At 34.9% G+C, this 14,714-nt stretch overlaps 1 protein-coding gene across 2 annotated transcripts in view; it reads left to right on the forward strand.

Moving 5' to 3' along the window:
- The window catches only part of LOC140063587 (dynactin subunit 2-like), a 30,526-nt gene extending 21,923 nt beyond the window's left edge, over nt 1-8,603 (forward strand). The window contains exons 9-13 of one of the 2 annotated variants that reach the window (XM_072109975.1): nt 2,009-2,158; nt 3,415-3,444; nt 5,664-5,766; nt 6,311-6,402; nt 7,060-8,603. In XM_072109975.1, the coding sequence (XP_071966076.1) occupies nt 2,009-2,158; nt 3,415-3,444; nt 5,664-5,766; nt 6,311-6,402; nt 7,060-7,146 (462 nt within the window). In that variant the 3' untranslated portion in view covers nt 7,147-8,603. The remainder of the gene's footprint in view (nt 1-2,008; nt 2,159-3,414; nt 3,445-5,663; nt 5,767-6,310; nt 6,403-7,059) is intronic. The other variant, XM_072109976.1, reaches the window with a different exon arrangement.
- The last annotated feature ends 6,111 nt before the right edge of the window (nt 8,604-14,714 follow it).

The raw sequence follows: 14,714 nt of genomic DNA on the forward strand, positions 1-14,714 counted from the left end.
AAGAAGGGCTTGCGCTGGGGGTACGGCGGTCGGCGATCGTGCGTATAACTAACTATAAATAAATACTATTCCAATCGTAAACGTTTACAAATGAAATTTTATCGGAGCACCTAAAACAGCTCCATAATGAACAAATCTTTTCATCATATTTAGTATAACATCACGCTAAAATGCCTTGAAAACTAGGCAGAACCAGGTAGCCTAGGCTAGGCCTAGTAGCCGAATATAGCCTACTCCGGCCTAGCCAACGAGGTGACGATATCATTTATGTTCGGTGTATAAGACGCACCCTTAATTTAGAGGTCAAATTTGCGTGTCAAAAGTGCGACTTATACACCGAAATATACGGTACCTAGATTTTGTGTCACATTACATGAAACGCGATACTTTCTCTCTAAATTAACTGTTCCACACGTCAATTCTTAGACTTGCCCCAAGTCTGTAATTATCTTTTTTTTTTATTTATTTGTTTTTATTTCATAATAAGAAACAAACATAATTTCGACCACGATTTTCGTCTGAAAATACAGACTTGTGAAACACGTATAGAAATCGATTTGCAGACCGCAAACATTCGATAAGAATGACGTAGGTTATCATACCGTATTTGGGTATATGGGGCGTGCGGTATGTAAATATGGATTTCGAATCAACCAATGATCATTTTGTTTCAAAATGAAAAAGATCGAGTACGTACAGTGCTGAATGTACGATCGAGACTGTTGAAATATAAAATCGTAATGCCAAGTTGTTTTGTTTACTAATTGTTTAGTCCTTGGCCTAGGCCTCTTTCGTAGGTCCTACTCAATTCGCACGTATGACCTGCCAAATAAAACGCCCATAAAGTAGGCCTACATACCACCACCGGCACACAACAGGGCTACACCACCACACAGAACAGGACAGGGTCTGGGTGGGAATTAAATCAAAATTATCTCCGCGTAATAAATGATCCATTCAATGTTTGATTTGCGGAGAAGCTAGAAGCCTATCATATCAAGACGAGTTTTCATGTCCTTGGGAAAAATCCCATCAAATGTTTACCAGACTACTAGGCATATAAAATAATTTCTAGCCTTCAGAAACTTTCATAAATGTACCCAAGTACACATTGTCTAAATGTAACATAGCGCATGCGCATCATCTTAGTTATTGAGTCTTTGAAATTCTGAAATATGAATATTAAAACGGTGTACGAGTGAGTAGCCAATCGCATGCAGCTGAAACTAGTCAACCGGATAATCGTATGCACCAAGAATTCTTGGTGTCAAACCACATGACTTGTGCGTGTTTCCCCAGTCGGAATATCCAAAATCAAGTAGTATACGTATGAAACGCCATATGTGCCAAAATATTTATCTTTTTACTAATATTAAGACAAAACTCTGTCTGGAACCCAGACTAGTCAATTCTGATCGGGATGTGAGGAGGGCTGCTGGGTAACTACAGAATACTTCTCATTACACAGTGACATGTCGTTATAATTGAATAGGCCTAGGCCTATGTTAATTCTTACCATGGAATATATTGATTTTGCATATGTTTTTATGTTGACGTCGGTGTATCTATAATTCGCTAAGCCAAGGTAGGATTAAATTAATGGCGCAAGCCCAGAGGCCGCCGAAACTTGATTTCGATTCGGCCCACGATGTCGTCTTGTCCGGCTAAATTAGGCTAACCCAGTGCATAGGGCGGCTACAAAATGTGTTGTCTCCTAGATAGCTGATGAGCTATAATAGATTCAAAAGGCATGATTTTGACAGTACTTTGTAACTTTTCCAACTAAAACACATGCAAATTGTCTAATTCAATGTGTTCGTATGGCGTGATTTAAAGTTTAAAATGAAATGAAATGGAGATGGAGATGGAGAAGGTTGTTATTGATGGCTGTAGCATGCCAAACCATGCCATACATTTGTAATATTATGTAAAAATAGATGTGGATGCTTTTTTATCTGACTGAAGTCTAAAAAGGTTTCTCTTTAATTTAACACTAAATTTTATTTAGGAAACTGTGAGTTTTCTACAGGAGAAACTTAACATTCTTGAACCAATCCAAGTAGATCATGTAGATGCTCGGTTACAAAGCTTGTTGATGCGTCTAAACCAAGCTAAAGATAAGAAGAGAGCATTAGAAGATGCGGACAAAGATAAAAAGGTAAAACATATTTCTTTTCTTTCCTGTTGTAGGTATTCCTAGATTATTTTCTTTATTGTTTTCAACTTCATGGTCACAAATAAATAAAAACAAATTTATCTCTATTCCATTCAGATACATAAAACTAATTTTGATTTTACATCTGTCATTTAGTAAAATCATTTTTTTTCATAATGGCCCAATGTTTTGCTTCGAAGGTTGAGTTTAATGGTGCCACCACAATTGAAACATTGTGCAATAATAATAATTTAATAATAATAAACTAAACTAAATTCTTGTTTTATAACAAAATTAAATATTAATTTATAAGGAAGTTATGGTGTACATAAAATGTTCCTTTTTTTTTACAAAAAGGCTGTTTTTGGCATTATTCATTTAGTTACAACATTACCAAAAAAAGGAAAAAAAGAATGAAAATGAACAACAGGTTCAAGCCTTGTCTTTTAAGGGGTGTGGGAGCGCGACTTATTTAACATATTCCTAAACTGCCCTTCAATGTGATTAAATTTAAGCACACTTGGTAAACTTCAGACAAAGATAAAAACATCACACCTACCTGTACAGCACACCTACTACCTGTACAGCACACCTACTACCTGTACAGCACACCTACTACCTGTACAGCACACCTACTACCTGTACAGCACACCTACTACCTGTACAGCACACCTACTACCTGTACAGCACACCTACTACCTGTACAGCACACCTACTACCTGTACAGCACACCTCCTACCTGTACAGCACACCTACTACCTGTACAGCACACCTACTACCTGTACAGCACACCTACTACCTGTACAGCACACCTACTACCTGTACAGCACACCTACTACCTGTACAGCACACCTACTACCTGTACAGCACACCTACTACCTGTACAGCACACCTCCTACCTGTACAGCACACCTCCTACCTGTACAGCACACCTCCTACCTGTACAGCACACCTCCTACCTGTACAGCACACCTACTACCTGTACAGCACCCCCTGAATGTATTGAAGAAGTGCAATTTGTAGTATACCTACGCTTTTTAAGACATCCAAGCCATACAAATAATTACAAAAATAAGGTGACCAATTTCCTAAGTGTTGAAGCCATACAAATAATAATTTGTTTGAATGTTTAGCGAACTGACCTGTATCTTTTTAACCAATTTGTAATTATTGTTGAATTTAAAAATATTTATGTGACTAGACTAGATAACATTGTAAACTGTATATCTTAATTTATTTTTTTGTTTGACATTGAAAAGAGAGAGATTGATACAGAAACCTCCAGGAAGGTAATAATTAAAATAACTTGCATAAAATATTTGCTTTTTATTTATTTTCTTAACATTTATAGTAGAACCCCTTAGGTAAATTCCTCATGATGTGGTTGTACCTGTAAGAAAATCAGACATATAAAGGTTTAAAGCCCTAAAATAAATGTACAAAACACAATAACTGCCATCTAATACAAAATAATAAGTCACCTAATACTGAAAACATTCTCCTCTGGTTTTGATTAGTATTGATATATTAGTTCATCAATTATTGTAAACCAGTAAAATAACTTATTTGACTGTCAAGACAGTTTAATTTTCTTAAATGTTTAATTTACAAAACTGAGATTTGTAACTAAGAGGTTCTACTGTATTTTTATTTTATACACTTTATGAATTCTTTAAAATAATATGTGATGTTGCTCTTACATCAAACATTTTTGTATATTTTGTTTAATCTGAACATTCTAGCTAGCCACTTTTCTGTATGTACTGTACCAGCAATCATACTACTTTTGAGAGAGATTTTGGAAAAAGTAGGAAAAATGGCAAAATCAGCACTGTAGTCATGTTACAAGAGTTGTCAAAACAAAATAGATTATCTGATAAAAATCCTAGAAAGTAGGAAACCTTTTGGCATTTATTTATTTATTTATTTATTACCATATTTACGGAGGGTAGCCTATCCAGTTCCTAATAGAACTGATCATTTAGGGCCCTCGATAAAACAAACATACAGTACAACATATAAAATATTAAATATTCAAATGACATAAAATATATTAAAGGCTTAAAAATTTACAATGATTATATAAAATTCATATAAAAGTTAAAATCGTTGACAGATAAAAAAAAAATATATATATATATACACATAGTACGAACAATATTAACTGGAAATAAATTGTTTAAGTTCACGTTTAAAGGAAATAACATTTTCAGATTGTCGAATGATTTTAGGAATCATATTAAAATACATAGGCGCTTTATAACTGAAACATTGTTTAAAAATCTCTAAAGAAGGTCGAGGAATAATATAATTACAATTAGAGATGGATCTGGTAGTAGGTCGACCTCCAGGCTGAGTCCTGGTTAACATGCGACTGATGTAATTCGGAACGGTATTGATGGAAGCCCGATAGGCGAGACAACCAAGTTAAAACTGATAACGTTGAGAAACGGATGAGATATAAATGGCATATGTTTTGCCTGATTGGAGATGCTTTAACAAACACAGTGTTGAAATGAAATGTTGATTGTTCATTAGTACAGCATAGTGTGGAAATATATGCATTGTAGCTTTTGGTTGGTTTTCTGATTTTCTTTTTAAATTTTAATAATTTAACATGGTTGAGGTACACTTGCATAACAGACAAATAATACTTTTTGAAACATGTCTTACTGTCAACAATATTTCCCAGTCATTTAAGGGTATGTTCAGATCTATGGAGTTGTGCTTTCATATTCTTTTTATGATTTGTGATGGGTTTTAGAAAATGTTCTTTAATTACCGGTATTAATTTCATAATTCTTGTCTTAATTGTATTGTCTCTGACATTTTTAGTACATTAGTTTGTGTTTTTTTTTTTTTTTTATAGTTTTAATTTCATATCCTCTTTTCATTTAATATGCTTTATATCCAAATTAAAAAAAAATAAATAAACATTTATCATTATTAATTGTTATCACAGGCATTACATTATGACGTACACAAAATTATAAAAAACATAGAAATGTTTTCGTTTTACTTTTGTGAAGGAAAATGTAATAAGATTATTACATATCATTTTAATCATTTTTAAATACTGTTTAGATATTAAGATATATTATATTGAGATACTCCGAAGTTTCTCGATGTTTTGAATGGTCATAAACTCTGGAGTGTCTCCGGAGATCACTACAGAGTTTTGGTGTGAAAGGGGTATAAGGGAATTCTATTATTACAAAATCTTAATCCATTGCACTTTTAAAAAATTGTTGTTCCCTTCCTCATCAAATTTGGAGCTGAATGATGAAATCTTTCAATGATTGTGGTTTTCATGTTGGTAAATCTAAAACTAATAGTTAAGTCCCACTTTAAAAAAAAAACAATGTTAAGCCCAGATGTGAAACTAACTTTTTTAATTGGCCTAAAGATAAATCATTTTCTGTATCTGTTTGCAGATTTGGAAGTACTATGGAAGTTGTTGATTATTAAGTATTGTTTAAATATTGATGGTTTATTGTTACTATTGTAGATTTCTGAATTGTATGACATGGTAGAAAAATGGAATAGTGTAGCAGATACTTTACCAAAGGTGGTTGAAAGATTACAAGCATTGAAAGTTCTTCATGAACAAGGTATTTAAAAACTCAATAGAGAACTTGTTTACCAATCCTTAGGTTCTAGTTCAAATTCAGGCTTTTGTAACATTCTAAAACGGCTGCCTAAAGTCATACAAGACTTGCCATTGACACCTCATTCATTCAATGGTATTACCACAAAAAAGTTCTATCATTAAGTATGCTAGATCACATGGTCAGCATGGTATGCCTGTATCATTCAGAAACCATGGGGAACTTCTAATGTGGAAATAAGTTTGTGAACTAGTCAATGTGTTTCATACATTCCTGATGCGTTTGCACACATGATTTGTGCATTAGATGAGTTTGTTTCCCATTCCCATACAATTGGTATGTACATACAAAAGTAGGTTATATTAAAAAAAACGCACAAAACTATTGGATTGGTTCAATACTAATAGTACAATTTAATTGTATGAATGCACAATAAAACCCAGACTGAGTAATTATTTGCATAGATTTTGTTTAAAAAAATAAAGTTCTCTGGCCTGGAAAATTTGGTACGCTAATAAAACTTTATTTTGTGTTTGTATTTGATTAGCATTGCAATTTAGTCAAGCAATGACTCATCTAGATGTAACCCAGCAGCGCATTTCAACAAGTCTACACAGTCAAGAAACATTACTCAAAGAAGTAAGATTTTATTTTCTAAATACAATAGAACACCTATTATGGTATATATATTTTCTCTTAATAGAGTTGTCCCTATTCTGTAGACACTAATCTGAAAAAATTATCCCATTAATAAGAGGGTTTTTCATGAAAAATATGTCAAAGTGAACAATAATTGAACAATAAACAATGTTTATTGTATTAAGAATAAGACATTCTTTAATAGACTCGTTATCTGCCACTGATTGGTCACATTCTGCATCAAGTTGCTTTATGAAATGCAATTACAGTACATAGTCGAGGGGAAAATGAATGCCAATCCCATGATCAATCAATATATTGGTATTTGACAAAGCTGAAGGAAGTATCTTAATTAATGAAAACATATTTTATAATTAATAAAATAACCATCTGAATAGTATAATAATATAATGAGTGTTGGCTGTATATTGGACTCGCTGAAAAATGTACTATTGAACGAAATAGTGCATACTATTGCATGCCATGTGACCCACAATCGTCAAATCAAATGACAGGAATTTATTTAGGTGATATATATTGTCTCCGACATGGATCCTTTAAAGGATGTTATTGAAAAGTGTCAATTTTTTTAGTCCAATGAAATCTTATGGGTTATAAGAATTAGCTACTGTATTACTATTTTTATTGTCATTTCAGCTTCAAAACTCATTTACATCAAATATGGCTGCCATACAAAGCAATTGTAAGAGTATTGATGAACGTGTTAAGAAGTTCAAGAAATAAATACAATCCAAATAAGATGCTGGTTGTTCATACCCTAATTTACAAATTATATGTATTTATTATATTGTATTAATATACTTGCACTGATAAAGGGATAGTGTTGCCCGAAAGCTCTGCTAACTTTTCTGGCTGTTTTACTTTATCGTTTTGATTTAGCTTTTCTCTTTTATTTTTTATCTCCATTGAGATCCAGCCACCGATACCCACAGCATTGTCATTTGTTCAGTAATTTGCCTTTGGATTTATATTGTATTAAATATATTACTGGGGTTGATTTTAGCATAATATACTGCAATACAGTTATATACGTGCTGTATTTAATTTTTAAGCATCACTTCAAACAGTCAATTTACATGTTGCTGACCATGTGCAGATTGATTTTCTATTACTCTGTTAAATAAATGTGTTAATCTGTGACCCTACTGTCCTGAATTGCACAAAGGTGTAGACGACATATATATAGTATAATCAATGAATTACCATTCTGTGTACAAATTTTAATTACTTTCAACAAACCAAGTCAACTAAAAAAATTGGTTGGCCTGGTTAGCTGCAATATTTGATTGGTCAAGGACAACTGGTTGATATTACAGAACCACAGAAATTTCTCACAATTATGGACGTACAGAAATGCAAATAATTAATAGGGACACACAAATAAAAGCGTGTGATAGCTATTCTTAATGAGCAAAGCGACTATACAATCTGGAAAATATTGTGTACAGGCTCAAAATCATGTGTGCATGACTAAAAACTATTACATAATCTATTAGTACGAGAAGTGATGGATCGGAGCTCCCAAGAACTTAAAAAAAACATGTGCATGAGATGGGTTAAGTTTATAATATGTCTTATCAAAAAGGGATTGAATAGAGTTTTGCATAACAATATTTGTGTGTGTAGTTGTTGAGCCTTTTTGAATACCCTTAGTAATATGGTTGTCATTTGCGATCACAGAAACTTAACTTACAATCTCCAACTTCATGGTTTTTCATAACCAACAGGACTTTATTTGTCCTAGTTAAGGCCAATCACCTGTCACCTGATTGTCTACATCATACACAATAATGTTATATTCAAATAATCTTATCTAGATTCTGTGTAGATAGAGAAAATTTAATTGTAATTAAAACTAGGCCAAAATAAAGTATTGTTACTATTCGATCTTCGTTGTTTGGTGTTGCTGGTTGCTATACTGTAGGTTTTATAGACATTCAATAATTTGTAGTATGTACTGTACCTTCTTCTCTGTTAATGTTATGAAGGTAGCTCTAATTTGGCTAAAAAACTATTTAGATCTGTATTCACCATCATTGATGAATACTGTGATCCTTGTGTGTACAATATTACAAATGACAGTCTATATGCAATAGTATTATAGTAATATGGCTATCCTTTGATAGATGTATAAATGGAATAAAGATATTAGCATGCTTAAATCATTGAGCTAGATTATTTATTGTTATGAATCGGACACAGATGATTATTATTAACACGCAAACTTTCAACCAGAGATTGCCATCATCATTTTGGGAGGTTGTGCATTCTCCTGGTCTAATAGTAATCGACTATGCTCTCGCATACGCAAACCATTGTTATTATGCTCTCCTGGCTTAAGTGGAGCGTATTGGTAGCAACTTATTTTTTATCATGTGACCCACAATCATCCAATCAAATGACAGGAATCTATTTTAGTGTTATATAAAACGTCTCATGAGGAGGGCCTCAAACACATATAAATTAAAAAAAAGGTTAACATGGGCTCGTTGCCGTCGCAAAATAACAAATACCCTTTTCACATCTGCCAAATGTAACAACTTGTAATCTCACTATCATCAACCCTATATACTCTAGTAGCTAGATCAACTTTCGTATGCACTTTGAGGTCCAGAGAATTTGACTTCAGAAATTGGTTTAGGGTGGTCATTTTTGGCTTGGTTACACATTTTGAAACTGTGGCGAAAGGTCAACCATTGGTCACAGCGAGGTAATTTTGGCCTTAAATTGATCAGAAGGTATACATTTATATTCAGTCTAATGGGACATTTTAGTCAAAAATGACCGGAAATGCCATTTCTGACCTTTGCCCCACACCCCAGGGCATTAGACTTGCCCCAAGTCTGTATTATCTTTTTTTTTTATTTATTTGTTTTTATTTCGACCGCGATTTTTGTCTGAAAATACAGACTTGTGAAACACGTATAGAAATCGATTTGCAGACCGCAAACATCCGATAAGAATGACGTAGGTTATCATACCGTATTTGGCTATATGGGGCGGGCGGTATGTAAATATGGATTTCGAATCAGCCAATGATCATTTTGTTTCAAAATGAAAAAGATCGAGACGGTGACTACTTCTTCGCATGCAGCTAAAGTAAAATGACGTCACGTTAAAGCCTGTCGTCAAATAAGCGCGGAGCGGCGCTATACAATCTTTGATTTTACAAAATGTTTTCAGTGATAAATGATGGTGCGATCGGTGGTGGTACGGAAAATAAAATTATTCCGATATTGTTCCTGATAACAAAGAAGCAGATTAAATATAGTTGTTTATTTGACCCATTTGGCTTAGATGCCTATGCCTAGAAAGATTTTCTATGATACTATCTACTCACTAGCGGCCTAAAATACAGTATATTTGAGTAGTAGTTTATTAGTACACTACACACTATCAGGCCATATCCTCCTTCATCGTTACCGCGTGGCATAGTGTACATCTGCACGATGCCACGGCTAACTACACTTCACTTCCCACCCACCAGTGGTGGCGCCAGCCGGGGGGGGGGGGCCAGGGCCCCCCCGTCGGGGAAAGCTGGCCCCCCCCGTCGGGGAGTATTGGCCATATTTGTCGGGGAGAAAAATATGATCATTTCTTTTCTGGTAAAAAATAAAACAATATTAAGTGTACTACTATATATTTTAAGTAACTGCGGCATTCCATTTTTGACGTACGTACGATATACTGACAGCGAAGTAAACAGTATATGTGGTACGCATTTGTCTGGCGGTGTCTGTTTGTACGAATCTTTCACTCACTGCGGTATACGCGTCGACATATCTGGGCTGTATCATATTACATCCAGGGACCAAAATATGTATTTTTCAGATTCCAGGCGAAAATCGAAAATTCATTTGCAACTACGCATCGACGTACGTTCATACAGGGATAAAGGTACGAGTTATGTTCTCACGGTTGAGTTTACGAATTGTTTCAATTTACCAATAACCCTTGCGTATATATGTTCGCTGTCGATTAAAGGGGTTTGGGTGGGGGTTCGATTGGGAAAAGGAAGCGGTTGGCCCGAACCATAAAACAGGGTCTGGTCACGTTTCTTTTCGCGCATAAATCTCGATCTAGGGTAGGTGGGTGAATAGGGTGGCTTACTTCTAAAGGGAAAAAAAAGATGCAACAAACCCGTGACCGTCGCTAGACGCGGATTCGGCGCACTTGACTCTTTTAATTAAGAAGAGTAGGCTAGAGCTATAGTTGTGTAAATAGGCCTACATAGTGAAAGAACTATTTATGAATTCAAGAGTTTAAAAAGAAAACGCAATTTAAAATCTTCGGAAAATACCCACAACTGAGTTATTTTCAAAACACATGCACTCCCACTACCAGCATCACGTTGTCTTAGATCGCTCTTCGTGTGAATGCTGACGTCATCACTCTCCAAAAATACACCATTTTCCGCCCTGGTCCGTGTGCAAGCGTTAGCGTGGACCTGTATATTTACACCCCTGTACAGAGTAGAGTGTAATATCGTGAACTTTTTTCTCGCGTATGAAGGTTTTTTATATAATGGTATGCAGTATAAACGATAAAAAAAACGATAAACATGATGTTCTTTTATTATTATTTCATAGGCATAACATAAACATGAAATGTCTTGTTCTATGTACACGGCCGAAAAAACGGCATTTTATTGATTTGTGTTATAGACACGGCGATTACGGCAATCATCATTGTATACAGACCACCAAAGCACAGTCGTACACTAAACACATGCACTATCGAGGCATTTTTGGATCAAAGTTTATTATTAGTTCGTCGAAAAAGATCCGTATTAATTAGAGTATTTAGGAAAGATTTATTTAAATTTACATTATTATGTGACATTGTTATTAAATGTAAATGGAAACAGTTGCTCTAGCCCATTAAACAGTGTGTAAGCATCTATTTTTTCAAAATTTTCTGAGGCTCTCGGGAGGGGGAATACCCCTCCCAAACCCACCCCCGCTTTCGCGCGTACGGCCCCCCGTGGGGGAATTCGGCCCCCCTGTCGGGGAATTCGGCCCCCCCCGTCGGGGAAATCCTGGCGCCACCACTGCCACCCACCCTAGCAGCTAGGTATGCACTGCGCTGCCACTAGGCCTAGGGCCTAGCCTATTTCGGATCTCATGTCTTGCAACATCTGAAAATACATAATGTACTAATGATACTGTACATTATTGTTATTTTTTATTCGCACTGGAAGGAAGTATCTAGGCTTTCCTGTTATGTTAAAATTAAATATATTATTTATTATCCTCAGCAGTGAAAAAAATTATATTTTGTTGTATATGCCGTGATTTTAATTGTTAAAAACATGATCGTCAGTCGATGGCTCAGGAGTTTCGATAAATCTCGCGTCGCGCGTGGTGGAAAACACGCTCAGCAAGTTTGCTTCATATGATGCATGATACTCTGTGACGACCCACTTTAACGTGACGTCATTTTACTTTAGCTGCATGCGAAGAAGTAGTCACCGATCGAGACGTACGTACAGTGCTGAATGTACGATCGAGACTGTTGAAATATAAAATCGTAATGCCAAGTTGTTTTGTTTATTAATTGTTTAGTCCTTGGCCTAGGCCTCTTTCGTAGGTCCCACTCAACTCGCACGCATGACCTGCCAAATAAAACGCCAATAAAGTAGCACTACATAGCACCACCGGCACACAACAGGGGCACACAACAGGGCTACACCACCACACAGAACAGGACAGGGTCTGGGTGGGAATTAAATCAAAATTATCTCCGCGTAATAAATGATCCATTCAATGTTTGATTTGCGGAGAAGCTATAGCCTATCATATCATGGAGGTATGTTCTTGGGAAAAAATCCCATCAAATGTTTACCAGACTACTAGGCATAGGCCTATAAAATAATTTCCAGCCTTCAGAAACTTTCATAAATGTACCCAAGTACACATTGTCTAAACGTAACATAGCGCATGCGCATCATCTTAGTTGTTGAGTCTTTGAAATTCTGAAATATGAATATTAAAACGGTGTACGAGTGAGTAGCCAATCGCATGCAGCTGAAACTAGTCTACCGGATAATCGTATGCACCAAGAATTCTTGGTGTCAAACCACGTGACTTGTGCGTGTTTCCCCAGACGGAGTATCCAAAATCAAGTAGTATACGTATGAAACGCCATATGTGCCAAAATATTTATCTTTTTACTAATATTAAGACAAAACTCCGTCTGGAACCCAGACTACCCAGGGCATGTATGTATCTCCGTAACTACTGGTCGTAGACACTTGAATTTGGTTTTAAATTGTTCGAAATATATATTTTGTTATTTGTTACACATTTTGAAAAATGATCATCTTTTCTCCAAATTTTCTGTTAGAATGAATGTAAATATGTGTATTTCTAACAATTTGATACTAAATTTAAGTTTCTACTACCAGTACTTACAGAGATATGAAGATGCCATGATATATTTCTTACAAAAAAGATATATTTTCCCCTGAAAAATATTTTTTATTTCAAATTTGTCATTTTATTGTCACATAATAGTTATTCACGTTAACCAAACATTTGTTTACCTGAAAAAAATGTAATTTAAAACCAAAAAAAATGGTTTTTGGGTTATAATTAAACAATTCTTTTCTCTTTTTATACGTAAATAAATAATGTTTTGTTACAGAAGTGAATAACTTGTACTGTATTTGAAGTAAAATACAAGAAGAATTCCTACTGAAAGACTCAATTTTTGTCACTTTAGTTTATTTTATTGCTAAGGTCAAGTCTGGGGGTCACTTCATCAAGCCTAGATACTTCTAGTGTGAAGTATCCTATTACAAACAAAAACTTTAATGGACTGTATTGATAATAATTCAATGATTATCTGACAACTTTGCTTTGGGATTTGTAATTTTAGCATGACATGTCCTAGTTTACAAAAAAAGAAAAACGTCGGCCTCTAGTACTATAACTGCTGCTTGCATGAGTAGTCCTCTTGGGATGTAGCTGGCTAAAGCAGCAGCATGAAAAACTTGCAGATAGGCACTTTCTGTTTCATACTAAGGTAAACGATTTATAATTATGTCAATTATTTTACAATTTTTTAAGTAGTTTATCTCAGTTGCTGCTTTTACGGGTGTTTTCGAGAGAGCTTTTCCAACTTTCGCAAGTCATTGATTGACACCGAAGTGTTTAAGTTGATGTTGTTAATATTATGTTGCCTAACAAAAAAACATCAGTGCAATGAAATACGGTCTTAAGACGTATGAATGACTTAATAAATTGAATCTGAATCTGCTCCGCCAAAATATTTTGATATAGAGGTTCAGACATTCTGGGGTACATTTAAATTGTATTATTTGTATGTTCCCTTTAAATGTCTTATTTTCAAATATACTTGTCAAACTAGTGTCTGAACATACTGCTCCGGCTTGTCTCTGGTGTTTCAGCACAAAATGTTTTTGTTATTAAGCTCAGAGATAAGATCAGCCTTTTTACATGATGCATCTTCTTCAATGAAAAATATGTGCAAAGCGTAACCAAATAACATAACCCAGCAAACATTTTTTTAGGCCAAGTTACTTAAAAATAACTCATTAACAGACAGTCAAATGGACATACTTTTTGCATTCAAATGTTCTAGATAAGCCTATTTGCTCAATTAATTGACTAAAAGTTATATAAAAAAATATCAATTTTTTTATACAATTGTATGCTTACAGGATGGAAAATCTTGTCTTTTGAAAATTATAGGTGTGCTAATTGCACTCCTCAATACATTCAGGGATGCTCTAGTTGTGCTGTTTGTATTTTGGTGTGTAGAAGTTGACCAAATTTAAGCGGGTTGTAAATCGCACTTCTCAAGGGCAGTTTAGGAGGTTAGGTGAGTGGTCGCACTCGCTTGCCTTAAAAGACAAGGCCTGTGGATGAAGTATAATTTTAACTATTTTGAGTAATTTTAAGGGTCGGGTACGAAATTACATTAGCGGCAAAATGATTGTACGTATTGTTATCGGCGGCAGCAGCAGTAAGTACAGTGCTGGCGCCAAGATTATGTAGGCCTATTACATCATAGTCGAATACAGTATTTTACTAGGCCTACATACTTCTTTTTCACCACCAATCTATTGGAATATACATACATAATATATCTGGGAGTAGCTATCCCCACGACACAAATGTATACAGATGGCCGTGGAAGGTGGCATTTCGCAAGTTTAGTTAAAACTTGTATTCTGGTTATCACATGTTTGATTCGTGGTTGGTTGCATGGTTCTCTCTTGACGTTCACCGGAGGTGAAATATACTCGCCAATTTGGTGAATAACAT

This window comes from Antedon mediterranea, chromosome 1 (genome assembly GCF_964355755.1).
Source record: "Antedon mediterranea chromosome 1, ecAntMedi1.1, whole genome shotgun sequence".
Classification (NCBI taxonomy): Eukaryota; Metazoa; Echinodermata; class Crinoidea; order Comatulida; family Antedonidae; genus Antedon; species Antedon mediterranea.